The 23,453-nt window shown below is 44.7% G+C and overlaps 2 protein-coding genes across 3 annotated transcripts in view; one reads left to right on the top strand and one right to left on the bottom strand.

Moving 5' to 3' along the window:
- Positions 1-5,318, bottom strand: part of MYBBP1A (MYB binding protein 1a) — a gene marked incomplete at its 5' end in the record, with an annotated part of 53,178 nt that extends 47,860 nt beyond the window's left edge. Inside the window, 8 exons of the mRNA XM_080357185.1 lie at positions 711-828; positions 1,250-1,417; positions 1,709-1,899; positions 2,955-3,062; positions 3,471-3,545; positions 3,939-4,022; positions 4,882-4,977; positions 5,151-5,318. Coding sequence (XP_080213311.1) covers positions 711-828; positions 1,250-1,417; positions 1,709-1,899; positions 2,955-3,062; positions 3,471-3,545; positions 3,939-4,022; positions 4,882-4,977; positions 5,151-5,318 — 1,008 coding nt within the window. The remainder of the gene's footprint in view (positions 1-710; positions 829-1,249; positions 1,418-1,708; positions 1,900-2,954; positions 3,063-3,470; positions 3,546-3,938; positions 4,023-4,881; positions 4,978-5,150) is intronic.
- Positions 5,319-6,363: 1,045 nt separating this feature from the next.
- EIF4H (eukaryotic translation initiation factor 4H) lies at positions 6,364-18,252 on the top strand. 2 transcript variants are annotated; one of them, XM_080356987.1, is made up of 7 exons: positions 6,364-6,462; positions 12,012-12,196; positions 13,195-13,259; positions 13,360-13,459; positions 14,127-14,192; positions 16,069-16,227; positions 16,352-18,252. In XM_080356987.1, the coding sequence occupies exons 1-7, from the start codon at positions 6,404-6,406 to the stop codon at positions 16,486-16,488; spliced, it is 771 nt and encodes a 256-aa protein (XP_080213113.1). In that variant the 5' UTR covers positions 6,364-6,403; the 3' UTR covers positions 16,489-18,252. The 2 variants fall into 2 exon arrangements, with proteins under 2 accessions (XP_080213113.1, XP_080213114.1); XM_080356988.1 differs by lacking the exon at positions 14,127-14,192.
- Positions 18,253-23,453: the final 5,201 nt, after the last annotated feature.

Here is a 23,453-nt window from a genome sequence, read left to right on the forward strand (position 1 = left end):
CTCCCAAGCGAGGGCAATGATTTTTGGGCCCAAATGAGAAGGCTTAGGATTATGTTACCACAAAAAGCCAAGCCAAAATCTGTTTTTATCAGTATTCCCCCTTTTTCTTCCTCCCTTTACTGCACAGCTGTGCTGTTTCTTGGCTTCCCAGGAGGCAAGGAGAAAGAAGAGTTTCAAAATCCAATTTCCAAATAAAATTTGTGCTTAAACCTCAGATGTGCTTATTGAAACAAGCAATAATATAACAAAAGCATTGAATTGTCCTTTTTTGTATTTGCCTTCATGTTCATGCAAAACCCAGCACAATGACAGACAAAAAGGAGCTTCTGGACAAACAAAATCAAAAGGACTGTTAAAGGATGACATATGACATTGTCAACACGCTGAGGGCTGCCCTTCCTCTGCTTTCCCCATTGTTACAGCTTTCTTAGCAACATCAATGAAAGCAGGTGGCTGAACAATTTCAAAACCCTTAAAATAAGTCTGAACAAAATTACACAAGTAGGCAACGATGATTAAACACAGTCTATACTCAGCCCACTGCAACCGGTGGTCATAAAATAACCTTGTTTTAAGTAAGAGTCCAAGGTCTAAAATTACATAACTTTTCTGTTGTACAAGACAATGTGAAACTAGAAAGGGGGGTGGAGAAGGCTCCTGCACAGGACAGGGTCTTTAGCCCTGAGCACGAGTGCTTTCAGAAGACCTACCTGAGAAGTGACCACGTGTTCTCCATAGTGCTGCATCACCTTCCCTTTGAGAACCATCTGTAGCTGATCCAGGGACAAGAAGGGGAGAGCACTGCCCAGCAGCCGGTAGCACATGTAGCTGAGTGGAAACAAGAAGATTCCCTCAGGCAGAGGCCCAGCAATAAAGCCACGCACAGTGAAATGACTCTCCTTCTCAGCCACTTTGAAAGGGACAGTACAGCTCCTCTGACAAGTCTTGTAGCAGCAAACTATAGATGTAAGATACTTTTATGGCCAGTGAGGTGCATTACCTTTACGTGCTGTCCTGGTTCAATTTAACCTCAAATTTGTTATACGTCACAATTCTAAGAGAAATCTTACTAACTCCTGGATTTAGGCTCCCTATAAAGTTTCCTACGAATACCTAAATAATCAAAAGCAAGTGTTCTCACATTGTTCTTGAGAAACCACACACTCCATCCTACCACCGGGCATCAGAAAAATTTGGGCCACGAAATAGAAGGATGATATGGAAAACAACAATGTATGTTAAAACAAACCTCACTGGTCCCGATTTCTCCTTCAATAGCCCATTCTCCACACCTTCTTCCCAGAACAGTTCAAAGGCACCTTCCTTCAGCGAAACTTGCAGCAAATCCAACACTACACTGGGCAATTTCTTGTCCTTCTTTTCAGACTTGGCAGCACTTCGCAGAAGCTCTACAAGCCTAGAAGAAAAGAGAAAACAATGCAAGAGATCTGGCCTGGAAGGGGATTGCTGAAAGCCAAATTCATCCTGCTGAAGGACATAGAACATCTCCTGAGCACAGCAGGCTGTGTCTCCTGGGAGAAATGACAGAGTTATAATTTAGGAATCTGCATGACACTTAGCACCTAACCCTTAGAAGTACCTGCAGTAGCAAATATGGGCAGGTATCGGAATGTAAGCCGCATTTCTCTCACTGCTAGCCAAGAGAACCGAGAATGTTGCATTTAATGCTCCTTATTTAAGAACTTACCTGGGAATATTTTTCTCATTTACAACAGTAGAAGAGCCAAATAGCTTCTTCAGATTTTTAGGTTTCAGAACACTAGGGAATTTCTGTATGCCCACAAGCAAAAGGTGCAGGTTCTCTGGAGATGTTAAGGCTGAAGCGAGGTCACTTCGCAAGATGCCAAACAGGACCTCCTCAAACACAGTTTCAGGAACCTAGACAGGAACAAAGGTGAGAACATATGAGAGACATCAGATGGCATTTTACTGTCTTGCTGTGTAGTGTATTAAGTATCTGCATTGTAGGGCATTTTACTAAATGCTTGCAATGTTCTAGAAACTTCAGAAATCACCTTTATGGTGACACAATCAAAAATGACTAATGGATGTGTCTAGTACTGCCACACAGTCCCCAGGTGCTTAACCATGTGGAGCAGGACAATATATTGTCATCAGACAGCAATTCTGGTCAACTGACTCCAGCTGCAATTGTTCTCTTGCTGTCCGACTGCTCCTGTATGTGCAGCCGTTCAGCCCAGGGAGGAGGAAACACTCTTGTATTAGCTTTTAATTATATTTTCCAAAAATAAGCTACTTGTTTCCACAGAATTTTCTGGCAAACAAATGTGTTCAATGGTTTTAGAGAAAACTGGATCCAATGGTTTCGTGAATAAGAAAAGCATAATAACTGCTTTAATTTGTATTTTTTAAAGATTGGATTCAAAATACATTTAAGCCTAACATCAAGACTAAATGACACGGAACACTTCCATACAAAATATTATTTAATTTTGATTTGATGCTGTTAGTCTTCACATCCACAAAAAATATTCACATAAAAGAAGGAAATAAACAAACTCTCTTCTTTCACTACATACTCAAGAGTTCCTTTACTCCATGTCCCTACCTCCTTTCACTCCCAACAGCCCAAAATTCAACCTTAGGCCCAGGCTTGGTGCATAAAAAAGAAGGTTTGCTGTCCAGAGTTTTCAGTACACTTCAAAGCAGCAGAGGGCCTAACACAGCACCCAAGCAAGTCAACTGGGAAAAAACAGACTATGGGTTTGTCCATGATGAAATCAGACTAAGCTAAACCTGAGCATCCTTCCCAGAATAAAAGCATCTGCCCACAGACACTAGAGAAAACAGCTCCCATGGTTTAAATTCACTCTTCCACGCACCCCCTTTAACTTCCAACTGTGAACAAACTAAAGAAAAAGCAGTCCCCAAAGCAAAGTCCTCCTCCCACCCACCACACGCTGTGGCTGTACCTCAGACATGATGTCAATAAGAGTTTTGCGAGGGAGATCTCTGAGGTGTGCTTGGTGATGTGCCAGCTGCTGGAGAAGCTGGATGCTCTCCAGCAGAGCTTTCTGGTCCTAGAAAGGAAACATAAGCCAAAATCAGATGACATATCAAAGATTAAGCTGAAGGCTCAGGGAATAACCCGCTCCTGAGACCCTTATGCCTCCTTGTAATAAGAAACCTACACAATTGCTCCCTGATAGGCCACTCAGCTTTTCCCAAAATGGTGTTTTCTGTATATGACAACAGATCTTTTCCTTCCATGAGAGGTAGGAACCTCCTGTACTGACACAGTTCCTAAGTTCTAATCAGGAACAGACACTTAAAAGGCACAAATGTATAATGTAAAAGAAACGAACCAAACTTGATCCTTCAAGTCCCATCTCATCCACTAGCCAACAATCCAGCTTTTCTCTCTAGATCCTCTCTTCACTTCAGACAGCCCTAGAATGAGTACTGACAAACAACAACGGCAATGTTACCTTAACAAGCCGGCCAGACTGAAACAGAGCCATAACTCCAAAAAAATTTCCAAAAGCAGCATTTCTCACAAGTTTCTGAAAAGGAAAGAAAAAGGGGTTAAAAATCCTCCTCACTGAGTTGTTAGATTTCATGTTTGGCTACAGGTCTGACCAGTGGAACAAGATTGCTGGAAGATCTAGTCTTGAACATCCTGACACATGAATGTACTGAAAAGCTCCCCCCTGCACAATTTTTAAGAGCAACAGTCCTAGATCATCTTTCTGTCACACAGATAAATCTCAGCTAAAACACCACCAGATGACAATGTCATCAGCTTCTAGTTTTCACAAATATTTGTGCTATTTCATTATAATAATTTGGTTTAGCAAGAACCCCAAAACTACAGTACCCAGCTACCAAGCCTTCAAAGAATACAGAACAGGTCATTTAAACTAGCTGTTGGCCAACACTGCTATGAGCTGACTCACCTTCTTCACTTTTTCCAGATTGTGTTTTTCTTTTATCTGTTCCAGGACACTGCACACTGGAATTTCCTCAAAAGCCTGCAAAACCTGAGGAGATGGATGGAACAGCTCAGTCTGCAGTTCTTCCCTTTTATGAAGTTTTATCAGGTGCAGTCAAAAAAGACCTTAACAGCTGTTCAGCATAGCAGCAGATGTGCTACTTTATTAAGCCAGAATAGAGACAACTAGATCAGTAAAAAAGCATGTCTAGAATAAGAACTAGTGTAGATATCAATATACCCACTGATACTCCTTTTTGGTATTGCTTATTTTTTTTTCCCTGCACATGACCTAGTAGGATTAACAATGAGAACATTTTGTTGCAACTGCATGACACTGTAACAGAAGCAACAAAACTTTTCAGCATGGCCAAGGCCCCGATCTAAGTGGGAAGAACATGGGCTCTTCTATGTTTATCAACTTCTTCAGTGAGAGGAGGTCAGATTCCAATGGTAATCCCAACTGCTGGGGCTCTTCGCTATGTCACAAACAAATGAAAAACTTTGAAGCATGTGTTAAAGGGTTGTGGTTTTAGATCCCCACAAAACCAGCCCAACACCAAGAGAAAGCCAATTTTAAGTTACAGTAGTTAAGCCACAATAGTTCTAAACGCAGCATATATGAAAACCTGGTCAAATTTTGCAAATTAAAGTTGGTTCTTGAAGCAGGACAATTCTGTAGCATGAATATGATACTGGTATAGCTTATACATTGATAAGTGCTTCTAAAACCGACTGGTACTATTTAGAACTGCACAGTCTCCCTATGTGTGCTTGCTGCAAGACCTTTTCTGCCACCCCCATGCAGAACCGCCAGATGGGAGCCCTCCAGCCGCTTCACGACCAGCAGAGCTGGACCCCAGGGCCTGACTGCGGCTGGCAAGGGGCCGCAGAGGGGAAACACTGACCTGCGCCAGGGCCAAGCTGAAGCCTGGGCGGGCGGCCTCGCGGGTGGCTCCCAGTCCTTCCACCAGCCGCTTCAGGGTGTACTTCAGCTCATCGTCCTGCAAGACAGACCCAGCTCCGGCGGTGACCCCTCTGCCCTGGGCCCCGCGGGCCTGCCGGGCGCCCCGGTTCCAAGCGCAAGCGGAGAAAACGAAGGGCCGTGCCCGCCCGCCGCCTGCCCGCACCCACGGCCCCTCCGGCCGGCCTGGCGCAGCCGCGGCCCCCGCCTCACCTTCCTGCCCTCCCGCAGGTGCCGCAGGAGGTTCTCGGTGGCCGCCAGCCGCACCTCCTGCTCCGGCTTGGCGATGTCCCAGAACAAGTCGAGGAAGGCGCGGCCTTGCCGCAGCACCCCGCGGGGATCGAGCACCACGGGGCCGCCCTCACCCTCCGGCTCCGCCATGCTCCGCTGCCGCACGTGGGGCCGCCGCCGTTCCTGCGCCCGCCCCGCCTCTTCCGGGGCAGCGGGGCCCGGCCGGGGACGGGCATGGCAGCCCCGCCGGCGCCCGCGCTGCCCTCAGGGCTGCGGCTTCTCCTCAGCCCCGTGCTCCCTCAGCCCCGCGCCCCCTCATTCCCGCGCTCCCCTCAGGGCCGCCCCCCAGCGCCACGTTCCCCTCGCTTCACAGCCCGAGACCCCTGCAGGCTCGTTCGTCCCTCCCCTGCCCCAAGGGCGACCTTTTCTCCCCCGTTTCCCGGGCAGCAGCTTCGGGGGGCGGTCGGAAGCCTCCTCCTGCGGGGAAGCGGGGCTCGGTGCGGGAGGAGGGTCGGAGCCCTGCGGAGCGATCCGGCCGTGCAGAGGCAGAGGACGCTGGATGTGTTGGCACAATTGATGGTGGTGTGAGAATCTGTATGTTTTGTGGCTTTATTATAAAACCTTAAATGACAGCCTAGGAAAAGAACACAAAGCAGTTCATGTAAAGGATAGGCTTTTGACGACAGCAGGACACTTTGGGGTGCAGCCCATTATCTTCACAATAAAATCTAGCGTTGTTCTCCACCTGCCCTGCAAACACCGTGCCCGTTTGCTGCCTGCCTTGCAGGCGCCCACGCCAGTCACGGGAGCGCGGAGAACAAGTGCAACGCCCGGGGCACGAACCATCTCTATGGTTGATCCCATCAGCACCGCAGCAAGGCGATTTGGGGACACAGGAGGGGCGGTTAGAGCACGCTGCAGAGCCAAAGGCCTGGCCTCGCGTCACCAATAAACGTCCAGCCCTGACCCACCGAGGCGTGTACCGGGCGCTGCCCCGGGAGCCCCCGCCAAGGCGGCGCAGGCGGATCCGACCGGGCTGGGCCGCGGCAGCCGCTGAGCACCCGGGCGTCGGGACTTCTCGACAGGCGGTGGCGCAGACAGCCCCGGCGGGGCGGAGAGCTGAAGACAGGCACCGCGAGGGACAGCCCTGGCCCGGGCTCCCCCGTATATAAACGGCGCGGGGTCCTCCGGGCGCGGTCCTGTCACGCTCGCACGGGGAGGAGGCTGAGGTGGCGATGGCGGATTTTGATCCTTACGACGATCGGGCCTACAGCAGCTTCGGCGGCGGCCGGGGGTGAGCGCGGCGCTGCGGACGGCGCCAGGGCCTGGGCCGCTGGGGAGCGCCGAGGGCTCCCCCCGGAGCAGGGAAGGAAGGAGGGAGTGGCGCTCTGTGCCTCCCGCGGCCAGGCGAGGCGGGGGCGCGGCCGGGCAGGGCCTAGCCTGCCCCTTTCCCTGTGGAGATGGCGGGCGGGCACGGCAGGGGGCCAGGGGGGGAGAGAGGCGGGGGGGCGCTGCCCCTAGGAGCTGCTGGAACCCGTCTTGCCCCGCCGCCTTCCCTTCTCCGGCAGGCGAGGGTGAGCCCGCCGGGGCACGTTTTCCTCTGGCGGGCTCGCTTTGTGAGGCGGGGAGGAGGCTGCGGTGTCCCGGGAGGGGGGAGCCACCGTCCCCTCTCCACGGTGCCGCAAGGTTTAGGGCCTGGCGGCTTCGGAGCGCCGGGAAGGGGCGAGGGGTGGAGGGTGTCGCTGTGTTCCCGCCGGCCCGGAGACGAGTGGAGGGGGGAGGATTTGTGGAGGCGCTGGGCCAGAGCCAGGGTAGGCCGTGAGGAGCTCCTGCAGGCACGGACCAGGAGATGGGAGGAAGGAGCTTCCCATGAGGGACTGTGGAGGGGTGAGAGGCTCGTGTTGTGGCGGGACGAGCTCCGCATGGCGAGGTGCCCCCTGGAGCAGGCAGCGTTGTGATTCCTGCAGCGGGAAAGAGATTGGGGGGGGAGGAGAGGGGGGCGCTGGGAGTCTCCGTCCTGCGTTTTCCGGATGCTGACTCCAAAACCCTGATCCTTGGGAACAGGACTTGTCCCACCTCTGTTTATTTGCTGGAAATTGCATATGGGGGAGGAACTACAAAAGCGATAACCGGTGATTACGAATTTTGTCTTAAATTAACTTAGGAAAATGCAATTAGTAATTGATTTTTTTTTTGAAGGTCGGTGCCATATAAGATTTTGTGTGCACTGAAATGAAACAGTAGGCATAAAACTATGAAATAAACTGTCTTTGTGAACAAATCTTAACAAGCACGCTATTTTATAATCTAATATTCCAAGACATGTTTCCTGATCAAGAGTGTTCTTGTCCTTTCCTGTTCTTAGAGGAATAAATAAGTTTCATTTCAGGCTGCTTAGACAGCCAGGAGGAGCTACTGCTGAGATTATAACAGGAGTAAGTTTTATTGTCTTTGGAAACACTCTGACAGCCAAGCTTTGTAAGCTCATTTTTATGCATAGTTACTGTTTGTGGCTAAAGAAGAGATGTCCCAGAGCAAACATGTTGTAGCCACTTATAATTCTGTTATTTCTGAAATTCGCTAACAAATAACCTTGACAGCAGCCTGAAGTGGCACTTGCCACTCATAATAAATTCAGGTGTTACGGTACAGTCTGCCCCATGTAGGCATGTTCTATGAAGTAATAAAATTAAAGTTGAAATGTTATTTCATATTCAGATTTCTGCAATAGAGTACTTAACCTTGCTGAGGCACAATGTGGATACTTGTTTTGGTGAACTAAAGGTGTTCTGCTGATTAGTAGATGCCTCTGCAGATGAGAACATATACTACTTCTGAATTAACTGTAGCTTTAAGCCTTAGATACTGCTCTTAGAGTGCAACTTCTACTTGCATTTAATTATTTCAGACCTTAACAGGTCTCTGTACTTTGTATAAAGCCTTATAACCTATGTGGTGAAATGGAAACATGACTGTTCTTGAAGGTTCTATTTAAAGAATCCCATGTTAACTTAAAATTACTCTTACTCATTTTTAGGTGCTCTAGGACTGTAAAAATATTGTAAACTCAGTTGAGATACAATACTTTCCTGGAAGTTGCATTTTGCATAACCTTTGGTCTGTATAGAGAGCGAGCATGGGATTTAAGAGTGACAGATAGAAAATAGTATTCCCAACAAGTTCAAACATATGTAACATATCTACCTGTTTCTCATACTCTTCAAAATCATGGTGGAAGAGCAACAGAATATAACTATGGCTGATGAAGCGCAGGATTTTGCTAGTGAGCTGGTAGCATGCTGATTAAGACCTGAAGCATAATACTGTGGTATGCAAAAGTCACTTAATTCCAGATGAGAGTGTGCTGGTTGCTTTAATAACAAAAGACTACTATAAAAGCTTCTTGGTAAGTGTTTTGGAGCCCCCAAATTTGACTCAAAAATCGATGCTTAAGCATACTGAGGCCTCTGAACATCTGTAGAGCTTCTCAAAGCTGAAGGAAACTGAGTATTTATCACTCCTGACTTGCTGATAGTCTGTTTATTTAGGTGTGGGTTTAAGTGCTGGCTCTAATAATGCTGGGCACCTTACTTAAAGGTTAAGATTCATCTGCTGAGGTGCTGTACAATTAAGTGAAAATGGAGAACTAGTCTTCATCCTTCTGACATTTTGGAACCTTAGTCTTATCAATTTAGTGTTAATAAATGTCTCCTAATTTATAGGCTCAGGTAAGCTTTTTGCTGAAAATGTGTAATGCTTACTGTAGAGATATACTGGATCGCTTGAATAAATGGGGTATGTATTTAGAGTTGTGGGCTTGGAGATTCTTGACAAAGCTTGTGTCCTGCTGAGCCTTAGGCTGCCTCTGGTAAAGTACTGATGTTCAAATCCAGTTAGTCTCTGTGCTGTGCAAAAATATAAATACTGAGCTATTGTTTTGGTCCTTAGTGAAAAAGGCTATTAAACTCAAGTACTAGCTTTCAACATAGTCTTTGTTTTGAACTTTTGACAGGTCTTGTTTTCTGGAGAGAATAACTAAACTTTCTAAAAGAATAGCTTCAAAATGATAGTTTAGTTGTTCTTTTACCCCAAAGTCTAATTATAGGGGTATTTGCTAGAAACAAGCTTTCCTCTTCAGCTTTCTGCTTTGGTGTTCTGAAAAAGAAATCAAATAGTTGTGTTTCAGATTCCAACATTAAGATGACATAATTATTACCTAATTGTGTCTGAGCAAAAGTTATGCTGAGTGGGAAATGCAGATACTCATTTAACACTTTGGTGTGACCCAGTTCTCTTGGTTCAGAAATGTTTTTAATTATAGTTGCCTTTTGTCCTGTTTTGTTACAAGTGAGAGCATCATCTTTCAATCTCATTGTTTGGTTGCTGAAGTCAGCCTTATTTTTGGATTGTTTCAGTATTGAAAAAAATGTAAGGAAGTGTAGAAACAGTTTCTTTTTGTGTTGCTATACCTGGATTCTGTAGGAAACTTAGTTTGGAACCTAGTTATTGACCATTCCCATTCTTCAACTGGATAGTAAATTACCAATTATATAGTTACGTCTTGGATAACTGAGGCACTAATGAATCAAATTCAAAGAGAACACTTCATTTTTCTGACATAATATCAGTAGGAATTGCACAATGGGGCATGAATTTCCACACGGGCATCCTGGGAAGTTCTGGTATACTGTGGCAGAAACAAGATTTGTTGCACAAAAAATGCTTTTGGGGATTGCTAACTTGAGGGTCTGGTTTCAACAGCAGCTCCAGTTAATGTGAGGGGAGGTTGCTGCTGAAAGCTGTAGTCAGAGCCCTTGCTTTCATTCTCCTTCCCATGTTGGCACAAGAGCTCTCTGCAGTTGTCCAGATCACCTGGTTGATCTGGCTGAGAATTCAGCTCTAGGGCAAGTTTTTAGGTGAATCAGCTCCCTGAACGAGACAACTGGGAGTTCAAGGAACATGGTGCGAATGTGCAGAAGGAGGAAATACCCTTTTAAATTCAGCCAAAGCAATTATGATATTCCTATAGAACATAAAAATTAAGATTACTTTTTTTGTCTGCAAATTAAATGTATGATCTTTTTGTAGCTGTTTGTAAGGCCATAAATGAGAATTAAGGACAAAGACATGGAACTGATTCTATATATTATGGAATTCTTTAGAAGAGCAGCTCAGCTTTCTTCCTACTTCCTACTTAAAACTTAGTCTTGTGACTAAAGTAAATTCTGCTATATGTAACGCAGCACTCAACTATAGCGGCTTTGGTTCTCAAGTATGTTTTTGACTCTCACTTGTTAATGAGACAAAGGCAGATGAGGAATATTGTGAAAAATGCTGAAATATGGACCTGGGTGGACACTAATTAAAGATATGTAGGTTGTGATTCAAGTACATTTAACAGAATGCTGATAGCATTGGTGACAAATGACTCCTGCTGCTACTGTGGAGAGGCACAAATGAGGGGTTTACCTAGAGAGAGTTAAGGAATCTTGTTCAAGATTTCCGCATTATCTGATTCATTAGTAATAAAATATTTATTCTGGAATTTTTAAAAAACAAAAGGCAGACAAGTACATTATTTCCCAATGGATTTTCTGACTGTGTGCAATGAGCTGGAATAAAAGGAAATAATAAAATTATTTGACCTTCTGTATTTGAGGTAGTACTCTGCAGAGTCTATTGTCCGTGTCACAGTAGCAGGTCCTGGTTTGGTACAGTTTGTGTTCCATCGTGCTTTTAAATGCACAGTGAGCCTCTAGGGAAGGGAGCAGACGTGAACAAAGCCCAGTAAAAGTGAAGTGTTGAAGGAGACAACATGTGGTAGGTTGGCATTTCAGGTGAAAGTCAAAGATGATGTAGGTGAGGCACATGGTGGTGGAAACAGTGACAGTGGCATCCTGTAGTCTAGAAGTCCAGGAGCTCTAACTTAGTTTTTGCCCACAGTACAAATCTTACTCTCTGTAAAGGAGATCAAAGCTAGCTTTAGAAGATTAGGCTCTACAGGAAATTAACACAGAGATGAGTTGCATTAATACAGTAAAGAATTCAGCTGGGACAGTCTAGTTCCTCAGCAACTGATGCCAATAGCCCTTACTGAGACTGAGGGAAAAGACAGGAGAAGACAACCTTGTTTGCCTCATTCTGTAATTCATGAGACACAAAGGAAAAAGTAAATATCCAAGTAACACTGAAATTGGTTTATCTGCATTAGACATTGCTCAGCCAAGCTTTGTTTTTTTTTATGATGTTTTCAATTCAAAGCATTCCAGTCCAGATATGTGACAGCTATGGCAATAACTTCAGAGTTAGGAGATGTTTCTGTTAAGCTAAATGCTGCTCAAGTAATTTAGATTATTGTGGAGTGGATAATAATATACTATTTAGTTTAAAGCATTGTATCCAGCTTACTTTCAGGATAAGGTGATGAGCCTGTGCCATGCAAGTGTTTCTTCACTGCTATAAATTATTCTTAAAGTCTAATCTAGGATTAGTTTAAGAAGTTGTAGTTTTGAGTTGAGGACAGTAGAGATAATCTTACGTTGCTTTTCTCTGTGGATTGTGGGATGAGATGGAAGTTCATCACTTTGTTACTGAGTTCACATGTAGTGTATTTAAAAACATTGTTCATTTGTTTTCCCACTCAAGTACTGCATCGTGTAATACTAGAGAGGAGTCAGCCAATAGTGGAGGTAGCTAGTGCAGGCAAAGGGATAGGAAGAACTAACCAAAGTTATGGAAAAATCTGTTTCCAAACAGTCAAACAGCACCTGAGCAGTGCCATATACTATGTTACTGACTGTGTTGGGAGTCAAGTTGCAGAGACACTGTGCTTGCTTTCAACAGGTCTCGTGGTGGTGGCCTCGGTCCCCGCAAGCAGCAGAAGGAGCTGCCAACAGAACCCCCTTTCACAGCGTATGTGGGAAACCTACCCTTCAACACTGTTCAAGGAGACATAGATGCCATCTTCAAGGATCTCAGTGTAAGGAGCGTGCGACTAGTCAGAGACAAGGAAACAGACAAATTTAAAGGTGAGTGTTAGGTGGTGTTTGAGTTGTAGGCAGCTAGCGGGTAGGAGAAAATGAGGTACTTCTAAAGTCACTTCAGTGGGGAATTGCAGTCTACTCTCAAGTGCAGTTAGCTTGTTGAGCTGTGTTTGTTCTGTATGTTGACTTATGCAGGCTTCTCATGCACTAACAAGTCGTCATCTCATTTGAATGAGATTCACTGTTACTTCCATCTTCCGAACATACAGACTAACATCAGTGACAAGAGTCAATATTTGCCCCACCATAAAAGGCCTTTCTCAAACCTTGTTTGTCTTGTATGAATCGTAACAAAGCTGAAGTATCTGTTCCACTTAAGATCCATGACCTTAAGTGTTGAGTACTTACACAATCTTTCTTCAGTTCAGAAGACTCCTATTGCTTCAGCTGTGGGTTTTTTTTTTAGTAGACAGGGAGAAAAAACATGTAGATAAGCCATTCAGACAATTGTTTTAGAGGATGCAAATCTGATTTCCGTTGGAGTTGGTCAGTGGAAAGGGGTATATTTGTAAGTTACTTCTTGCGAGGGGTTAAGTCTTAACTTGGGCAACAGGGGATCTCAGAAAAGGAATAAATTCACTAACTGATGTGATGACAAAATGAGACTGCTTGCCAAGCAGGTACTTCAGCTTCTTGTTGAAAAATACTAGTAACCAAATGTCAATATTTAGCTAAATAACTGTCTAAAGGCATAGATCCAATCTAACCTATATTGAGAAACCTTAAAGGAAATTAATCAGGCTCCTGGCATTTGCATAGTGCCCATACAGAGCTCTGTTTCAGGATTTTCCCGCATCGTAGTAGGCACAGGTAAATGCATTCATCGTTAATGTTTGGTTTCAGAGCTGTGTACATCTTACACTTATCATATCATAGCTCATGTTTGAAAGAGAAGGGAGGCTATTAGCAGATATGCAGGAAGAGTGACTTCTTACAAAGGCCTTTTAAAGTGCTGATATTAACTTGTGAGGTTCTTCTTACAGGATTTTGTTACGTAGAGTTTGATGAGGTGGAGTCACTCAAGGAAGCTCTTACATATGATGGTGCAGTAAGTATACTTGCAATTAATTTGTGAAATGATAAGCACAAGTCTCAAAGTCCTTGGCAGCCCATATGGTAAAATCTCAAGAGATTCTTCTCTTTAACAGCTTTTGGGTGATCGATCACTCCGAGTGGACATAGCGGAAGGCAGAAAACAGGATAAAGGTGGCTTTGGCTTCAGAAAAGGTGGCGGGCCTGATGACAGAGGTGACTTTCATTTTTCTGAATAGCTTTTTAAATATAATGGTTGTATTTGTGACTTCTGGTGCTAACTAATGTTAAGACAAGGCATGCAAGTAAACATGAAGATTATGTAGGAAGAATGTATATTATTTGTGTGTACACATTTCTAACCTAGCTGCTGCCGCTCCTGAAATGTCTGGAATAGATGTGCTTTGTGTCCAAAAGCTGAATGTGTTGTCACTCCTAGCCCAGGAAGTGAGACCAATACCCCAGTAATGTATAGCATTTTGCAGAGGACAATCATAAGCCCAACAGTCTGATCTGCTACTATTTTACTGTGATGTAAAGACACTGAGTAAGCCAAGTAAGCACAAGTATACAAATACTTATCGTGCATTATCTCCTATTCCAGTGTAAAAAAAGGGCTTTACTGTAATTGAAGCTTAATTGAACTAGACTCACTAAAGTTTCCATTGAATGTGTATTGAGAGCAACTTTTTTGACCACTTATTCTTGGTTAACTTAAACTGATCTTTTGTTCCTATGCAATGGAACTTGGTAGTACCCAAACAAAAGGATTTTCTAGCAGCATGACTTTGGATATTGAAGGACTGAAACTTTGGTTTGGTATCCCCATGATCAGTCTTGCCCATAGCTCCAGACTTGAACACAATTGTGACTTTTTTCCTAGGAATGGGAGGAGGTCCCCGAGAATCCAGAGGAGGTGGATGGGATTCCAGAGATGACTTCAATTCTGGTATCAGTATTAACACTTATAAAGATAGGTGGCCTAAAAGGCACAAAAGTGTTTTCATTTTCATGTCAGCTACGTTTTTTTCCCATTACTGTTTTGATTGAATCTACTGTTTGTCAACTTTGGACATCCTGCAGCTGCAGTGGGATTCTTCAGGGGGAATCTTCCATTGCCTTAAGAGTCTTGCTTGTATATTTTATGAAATTATCCTAAATGACAGAATACTTGTTCAAATGTAGACTAGCTTGTCTAGGTTTTAAGCATTTCTCAAACATGAGGCCAGGTGCATTTCTGAATAGTAGCAGAAACAGACACATCATGTGGAAAAGCTGATCTTGTATTCTTTCAGAACAGAGGCTTTCACCTTCTTAAGGAGATATGACATCATTTGTGTATCTGTGAAGCAACTGACATCTCCAAAGATGTACTGGTGTTTCAAAGCACTTGTAAATGCAAAATGTTCCTAAACTTTAGTCCTGTTACAGTAATGCAAGTTGCAGCAAATGACCGAGCTTGCTGAGTGGAAGGTACTGATGGAGCCATTGGGTTTGCTCTTGACTTCCAGTCAGTTTCTAAGCTATTAGAATCCAGGGTGACATTAACACGATTTCTTTTGTCCTCTGAAATAATGGGTTTGGTCCATTTTCTGATGGGAAGATGTTGGCAAGTGCAACTTCGCAATGTCTGATCTCTGCGTGAGTGGAATGGACAACGTAGATGGAAGAGCAACAAAGTGTGTCCTTGCCACTAGCATGACACTGAAGTGTGGTGCTGGAGAGAGAAAGCTTGCTACAGTGCTGTGCTTGACCTGCCTTTGTAGCTAAGCATTCTGGTGTCATAGCTTTATACCTTTTTTTGGCAGCTGCTTGAAATGCAGATGCATCTCAGCTTGTTAGATGCTGGATGAGTGATTTGTGAGCCAAAAGCTTCGCATTTAAATCTTACTTGCTACAGAAGCTTTTCTTCTCAGGTTGCACAGCCTTGCTCTGGATCAAGTCTTTAAAGATGGTTGTTTGGCACTGCAGTAAGTAAGAGACAGTTCTGCAACTCTGCAGAATGCTGAAGTGGAAAGGAAGATCTCAGATGGGAACAACTTTTTCTTCCAGGCAGCTTTTGAAAAACTGAGTATATTCCCCCTAGGTGTGCTGCTGGCCCAAAGCATCCTCCTCCTGTTGATGCAGGTGGGGGCTTGGAGGGATACTTGAGGATAGTCCTTGGTACAAGATGGAGCTCTGGTCAGTGACAGACAGTTCGTGACCCTTTTGATCTGTAAACTGAAAAAATGCAGTCAGTTTCCTATTTAAAGTCTGAATTGTTTTTTTTCCAGCTCTTTAAACTGACCAGGCATTTACTAGACTAATTATTGTACAACTAAAAAGCCTTGGGGTTTTGCTCTGTTTTTCAAATGTTTTGTTTTATAAGGCACTATGTATTCCATTACCCACTGTATTTCATTTTCCCACTTGCTCTGCTCCTGCAGATTTCATGCTAAGGCTGTAGCCGGTGTCATCTTGTGACTACAGAAGTACTCTGAGTACTTGTTTCTGAATTCAGCTAATGGTGTTAACAATCTGAAGTTGCAGCTGAAGCTCATATTTTAAGCTCACTTGATGACCCACTCTCCAACACTCCAATAAGCCTCTAGGTGGATAAAGCAGTTTCTGAATGTGACACAGTATACTTGGTTTGAAATGGAATCTGTGCGACTCTTCTAGAATGTGTAAGAGCTGTGAAGCAATGTGTCTACGGACAAAGGCTCTCAGTGCATCATCTTGGACTGACAGCAGTGACTTGCAAGGTTTTCCAGCCATCCAGATAAAAATCTAGATTAAAAGTATTGCAAAATGTGCTGTTTAAATGTACTGTCTTCCATCTTCAGGATTCAAAGACGATGACTTCTTGGGAGGCCGGGGTAGAGGAACCCGCCCTGGAGACCGGCGGCCACCAGGTGCCTCAATGGGAAGTGGTGGTACTGGTCGCTTCAGAGATGGGCCTCCCCTTCGTGGATCTTCCATGGACTTCAGAGAGCCAACAGAAGGTAAACTCTTTATATCTTCTGTAATTCAGTCTTCCTTCGTGAAGGAGCCTCCTGCTTGCTTTGTCAAGTTAAAACTATGACCCTTGACAGGCAGATCTTAAAACCTTAATGTTTTTTCTTTCAGAGGAAAGAGCACAGCGACCCCGACTTCAGCTCAAACCTCGAACAGTTGATACCCCCCTCAATCAAGTAGCCAATCCAAACTCTGCTATCTTTGGTGGAGCCAAGCCCCGAGAGGAAGTAGTAAAAGAGCACGACTGAGTTTGGGGTTGAGAGGGAATGGGGAGGCGGGAGAAAAAGCAAGACAGTACAGAGTGACTAGCTCTGCTGGAATGTCAACCCTGCAGTTTACCATTCCTGCCATCTGGCATTTGTCCTCTTTGAAACCGAAAACACAGAGCTTGTGAATGCATGTCAGCTGTTAACAAGTGGTTTTTAGTACGTTCTTGGCTTTGCTGTATCTAGTGCCTGCTTTGTGCTGAGTTTCCCTCTTCTGTTTCCTTCCAAGCAGCACACTTGCCAGTAGATAAGGCAGTGTGGCTGCTTCACGAGTGTGGAGGTCTCTGGACAAAGGTGCTGCTTCAACTTCTTGCTTTCTGAGTTTGTTTTACTTTAGAAGCACAGGTTAGACTTAGTTATTGCCCTGCGTTGTTTCCTTTTACTTCCTCAGTGCTCCTCTTCCGACCTGCATGTCTTGTTCTGTATTGCTGTGGCTCTGAAGAGGAAAACTGGAGAGTCCAGATGAGTTCAACAGAGAAATTCACCGTTCTGACCAAGTAGTGAAATACCATTTATGACAATTGGTGATAGAATTACTGTATACAGCAGAGCCCCTTGTAAAACTAAAAGGGATAACTGCCCTTTCACACAGGTTATGAGTAAGTATCAATTTAATAGATGCAAGGAGCTTGGTGAATAGGTGGTGGCGTCAGTACGGATAAAGTGTCTGCCAGCAGACTCTTGCTGGTGGCATCTGTTGACTTCCAAATGGTATGATACTACACCCCTGAGCTCAAGGTTAGTGCTGCAAAAATGTGCCCATTTTAGCACAACCACTCACTGGCTCTTTCTGCTTACATTTTTTTGGGTTTTACATGTTTGGTAAATTTTTAAACAAAGTTTATACAAATAAAATTGACTTCTTTATTTTTGTTTAAGGAGTGTATACTTTACCATGCAGTATGTAATTGCCATTATCCCCTCTGTTTCTTTGCCCAGCGGTATACAGTTTTAAGACCCCTGCTTTCAGAATGCCTTGAAATTGGGCAGATTAGAAATTGTTCTGCTATAGATTCTCTTTGTGTAGAAGTTTGGTTAAAAAGCATCTCTAATTGCTTCATCTCTCATCACTTGAAATGTTTCTTGCTGGTGTTGGGAGTCTTGTGTGGGAGGAAGGAGGAGAGACTGGAGCAAAAGGAGAGAGATCATTCATGTTTAAACCCCAGACCTGGATCTGTAACACTGAAGTGTGGATGTGTCCAGTGCATGAGAAAATCTTGGGCTCCTAATGCTTGTGCTGCCGACTCAGTGAAACCAGCCAGCACACCCGGGTGTTGCACGAGGAGTCTGGAAGCGCAGCTGCTCCACTGCCAGCATCTCTGCTGGGAGTGGATTTCTTCCCTAAAATTACCGTTGTAATGTCAGAGTCCCAGCAATTTACAGAACTGCTCTTTTCTTCCTTCTGCCTGTCACTTAATCTGCTTCTGAGATAAGAACCATTTGTCTAACACTAATACTTAATTTAAGACAGACATGCATTTGTGTGGTTGTATTCCAAACCAATAATTGACCTATTTACATCTTCAATATGGAAAAGATTTTAAGAACAAATTCCCTTATGAAAACTCACCTCTAGTCAGGACAGTTGACTTTTAAATGTAAAAACAAAAACAACAAAAAAAAAAAAAGGAAAAGAAAGAAAATTCCAAACACTTAACACATTCTGCTTCATAACAAAATGAATTTATGGATATGGTATTTTGTGAATGATCTTTTAAATAAAAGAAAACATTAAGTAATATTTAACATTGGTCTTTATTTGAGTCCGCTATAGCATGTTCCACTGCCCCCCTCAGTTTTCAAACCTTGTGTTAATTTGCCGATCGCCTTCCATGCATTTTATGGGGAGGCAGTACCAGACCATTCTTATACAAATAAGTGGGGGGAGGAAAAGATAAAGGGAAGGAATTGAATCAAAACAAGTGTTGGAACATGCAGGAGATGGTGAAGTAAAAACTGTGTGCAAGTGGAAGTGAGCCCAAGTTCTTTGTCCTGCAGTTGTGCAGCCCAGGCTGCCAGGCAGAACTTGGAGCAGGTCATGGAGTTTCGGCTGTGATTTCCCACAGCTTCTGCTGCCTGGAATTCCCTGTCAGGTACAGGGCAAAACATGCATCCTTCCCCTGTGAGCAGTGATCAGTTTGTGGAGTCTTTGTGGTGAAACAGTTTGATAGATCAGCTTGCTGCTGTCTTGCCCAGTTTCTCCCACCTTTTTCAGCTGCCCCATTTCCCTCTAGGCATAATGAGGCTGTGGCCCTGTCTCTGCACCAAGGGTCTGCTGCAGGGCACAGGAAAAGGAGAGTTGTGTTTTTATTGAGGAAATAAGCTCTGACCTCCCTGCTCGTTGCACTGCTTCCCATAGCGTGAAAGGAAGGATGGGAAGCGTTCCTGCCTCCTGGTTGCTCAATCTGCTCTCTTCAGACCTGCCTGTGCCACAGCTTGAGCAGAGACCTCAAATCCTGCTTTGGAGCTGCCAACATGGTGTGTGTACAAGCACCTGACTCCTACAGGAACAATAAGCTGAGTTGTATGTGTAGGAGCAGGGATTGCTGGGTGGCAGTGGTGTTCTCCAGCTTGCTCCTAACTGGTCTTCCAAATCTCCTGATGGTGGGAGCAGTAATTTCCTCACTCTGCATGGAGGAAAATGACACTCTACAAAGGTAGAGAGATGGCAAGTGGCTCATAACTAAAAGTATTTTTCTCTGCCCGCTAATCTTTGTTTGATCAAGGGCTTCCCACTAGTGAATGCAGCCTAATCCCAGTATCATTTCCTATGTGTTTATTTATGTATTTTAGTAGTTCTTCATATGCAAACATTAATACATTGCCTGCTTTCTTTGATCATTATGTTTCTGATATGGCTCAAGGTCAGACTCCTCCAGTCTTTTTTCTTTTCAAAAATTCAATTTGTTATCATTTTTCTATATGCAAGTGTATCAGACTGGCTGTGTCAACAGTTGACAAAAATGTATTTAATACATGGATGTGGCATTTAAGTTTTGTAGGAGGAAGCAAGGTTATTTTTTCCCCTTCCACCAGCACAAAGCAGTTAAGGTTTAATCTGCAATGCTTAGTTTTACCTGCAGCTTAAATCTAAACTTGGCATGGCAAAGCATTGACTGAGGAGGTTACCAGCAGTGATAACAAATGGATAATTCACTTTCTGGCTGTTCATATTCTCACTGAGTTATTTCTAGTAGCTGTGCAGAGCTTTCTTCAAGCTTGAACTTAAAAAATGAACAAAACTGAAGTCAGGAATGCAGCAGCCAGGTTTTGGAATGGAAACTGAATTAAGCACAGCTTTGCTGTTGGAGGAAGGGCCTTGTGTTTCCCTGGTGTGGTGTCTGGAAGAGCTGTGGGGTGATGCAGAAGTAAGCAGCACATGCCTAACGTGCTACAAAACTGTCACACACCAAAACCTAAACCCTGCTGAGCTCCCAGGAGCAGTCTCGGGACAGCTAATCCCAGTCTAGCAGCAGCATCCCAGTGCTGGCATTGGTGTGTTGCCAACTCACTGGACCATGCGACTCAGTAACAGCATCCACAGGGCTCTTTGTGCTTGTGGTCACCAATGCTCTGATGGCTGAGGGACGAGGTGGAGGAGTATTTTTGTATTCAAATGACTGGCTGGTGCTGTTAAATCCACACCTTCAAGGCTGGCTTACCTGCCTTTCTGAAGTAGCAACAGCATGTTAACCTACTACTGAGATGTGCTGGTACTAAGAGTCTCCAATGTTGACCTTGTATTTCTGAAGTTCTGCTGGTTGTGATAGTAATAGTGGCCACGACTTGCTGTCCCTGGGCAGTTTTGGATGATGCTGATGTTTTTCAGCTTGTCTTATGAATTCTGTTATCATTTCAATCCTGACTTTAGCATACAGTAGGAGCATTTGCGGCCTGTAGTACTAGATGCTGACTTGTCTTCAGAAAAGGTAATATTGTATAGCAAATCCTGTGACATTGCAACCCTTTTTGTAGAAAATATTTAATGAGTAAGCCAGCAAATTTGGAAATGCATGTGCGACCCCGTCAGCAGGGCGCTCGCGTGTAGCAGCTCGCAGAGCCGCCCCTGTCCCGCCGGCTGCTTTGAGCAAAGCTGTTTGGAGCCACTGTTTTCCAGGAATTATCCCCCATTCACCTTGAGTGTGTTTCGGGCAGAGGCCGCGCGTGTCACGTTTGCTCCAGTTTGAAGCCAGGCACAGAGCACTGGTTTTCTACCGCGACCTCGTTCCTTCTCAGTGTGTGGAAGGACCTCTCGGGATTATTCACGTTGGCTTATGGCAAGAACACGGGCAATAAGCTGTTAACCATGAGCATCTTTAAATTTGTGTTACGTTTATGTTTTACGTTCTGATCGTTCCTGTGTTTCGCTACCAGACGAGAGCAAAGGCTCTCGAGGAACGGGGCTGTTCGCATGTAACCCAGCGTATTCTAGTGCAGAATCGGTTCCCTTTGGAGTTCTCAGGGGCGCTTCTCTGGACTGGATTCTTGGGTTGCAATTTTGTAGGTGATGCTTGTCTTAAATTTTTAGAACAGGGACTTTCTGTAGCTGGAGAGTAATTTGATTTCAAGCTGAGACTGGAATTTTCCGATCTGGTAGCTGAATCCCTCCTCTCAAACGCCACTTATCCACTGCAGGATTTCAAGGAATCGGGTATATTCGAAGTGGCAGAGAGCGGTCTTTTATTGGATGAATACGTTTTATTTATATAGTCCGCAATTTATTCTGTTATTCGTAGTACCGCTCGCTATATCTATTAAACCCAACCTATGAGAAGTGTTTAAAGTGGTGTAATCATTTTTCTGAAATGATTTAACCCTTCAGTGCCAGACACTTGCCTCTCCAGCCTGATGCCCATTGGTAACAGCAGTATCCTGATGACATTGTATGCTCTGGACTAACCGGAGGAACATACTCCCAAAGCTATAGGTGTTCAGCCTGTACCCATCCTGCACATTAGGGATTATGCAGGAGCTTTGGTGACTGCTTCCCAAGCCTGGCTCACTTAAACCTGAAGCTTAGATGGGCACAAGAAATGGGAGATGGAGTTCTGTTTGCACACGTGTCATGATGTGTGAGGCGTCGCAATTATTAGGTCTAAGATCACATTCATCATCTTACTGTAGCTGTTTGGGTGACTAAATCTAAAGCATTTTATGGTTTCCTTTTCCATAGCTGCAGCAACACCGTTACATGACGTTGCCCACTTGACAGCAGGTTAATTTTAACATCGGCTCCCCTCATGTCTGTCCCCTTTACAGCAAAGTGTATCCAAGGGCTTTAAGGACGTTCAGTGCTGGTACAGGAACAACCTGCCCACCTGTAAGCTCAAAATTTCTTGTGAAAAGAGCGTCCCAGGGTTGATGTTTGGGGTATGTCATTGTGGGAAACGCTGCCACCGCCTTTCTGCCCAGTAGGTTTGAGCCAGGTTAGCGTTCCCCATGGTAGGGATTTGCTTCCTACTGTGCGATTGTTTTGTCCATGTCACCGTGCTCCCAAGATCTGCCTCTTTCTTTTAAATAAACCAAAAAATCACTAAGTACCTCTATAAACCCCTGCAAAACCTGTACTGTAATGAATCTGTATAATTTGTATTGCTGTATAAAAATCAAATAAAAGCATTTAAACCTTCAAGGCTTTTGTGTTCAGATTTAAGAATGATGGTGTCTACAAGGATGAACTAAGCAGGGTAAGAACGAAAAGAACCTTTACAGCACCAGAGGGACATGTGGGATTAATTTTGCAAACCTGACTTGGCCACGTTTTTGTGAAGCACCCAGAAATCCTCGCTGTGAGCCGTGTTTCCACTGGGTGGTAGCAGCATGTGTCTCCAGCTAGAACAGAGCCGCTTTTGGTTTTGGGTGAGCAGACGAGGTTTGCAGCGGGGCGTGCAGCGGCCGCGGGGAGGTGGCACTTCTCCCTCAGCTGGGGACACACTTGTGCGACTGCAGCCAAGAGGAAAAGCCGTTTCTTGGGCTGTACAAAAACATTCATGGGCTACTTTAGCAAGTGAGAAAATTTCCTCCAAGACTTGACTTTCATTAAAAATGCCACGAGAATTTGGCCAAATAAATAATTAGTGGTTGGGATGAGATGTGTTGTTATTCTGGTCCCAAAGTGAGAAGGACTTGAATGCCGGTCTCCTGCAAAGTAGGTAACACTTGATCACAAAGCTTATGAGCTCTGGCAGAAAGAGCCAGATGGGGCTTGAAAACCTTTCCTCAACGTTTGCAGCTTTGCGTGTGTTTCTGTGGAAAGGTCAGGTTTGGATGATGCATTGATTTCTAATCATTGTTTCACTGAGAATTTCTAATCAGCATTAGTCACAACGCCTGGTTCAAGCAAAATCAGCTGGTCCTTAGGCAGACCCCACCTTTATCTGGAAGGGTGTAAACTGCACCCCCGCCCTGGGCATTCAGCCTCCCAACCCCAACAGGTAAGCTGAGGAGGGTGCAGTCTCATGATCTCTTCGGGCCCAAAGAGAATTTTCTACAACTGGTTAGCTATGTGTTAAAAGGAGAAAAAGCAGGTTTGGTTAGCTGGTCAGACTGGCTGAAGGAGTAGGTGCCTATATGCTTGCTATGGGGGGAAAACAAAGTGAAACTGAAGTGGGTAAGCTTTGAAAAGGTGATGTTGTAATGTGGCATTTTATATGGTGGAAGATAAGAACATGGTGCTCCTGTGTCTTTGATCTTTTCTCAGAGCTGAAGTGGTTTCTGGCAGCAGGTCTGGATGAGGCGCAGGGGTGACAGGAGGGAGAGAGGTGGCACGGGGCAGCGCCTGGTGTCACACGCTGGGTTTGGTGCCTGGGGGCTGTTGTCTGTGAGGCAGAGGGGGCTTGGTCTGGCCTCCCGAAGGGCCGAGCTCATGGTGGTGTTGGTAGTTGCTCGGAGTGATGTTCTCATTCTAAACCCCTGCATTGAGTCCTTGTGAGACATACAAAGAAGTG

This window comes from Nesoenas mayeri (genome assembly GCF_963082525.1).
Source record: "Nesoenas mayeri genome assembly, chromosome: 20".
In the NCBI taxonomy this organism is placed as follows: Eukaryota; Metazoa; Chordata; class Aves; order Columbiformes; family Columbidae; genus Nesoenas; species Nesoenas mayeri.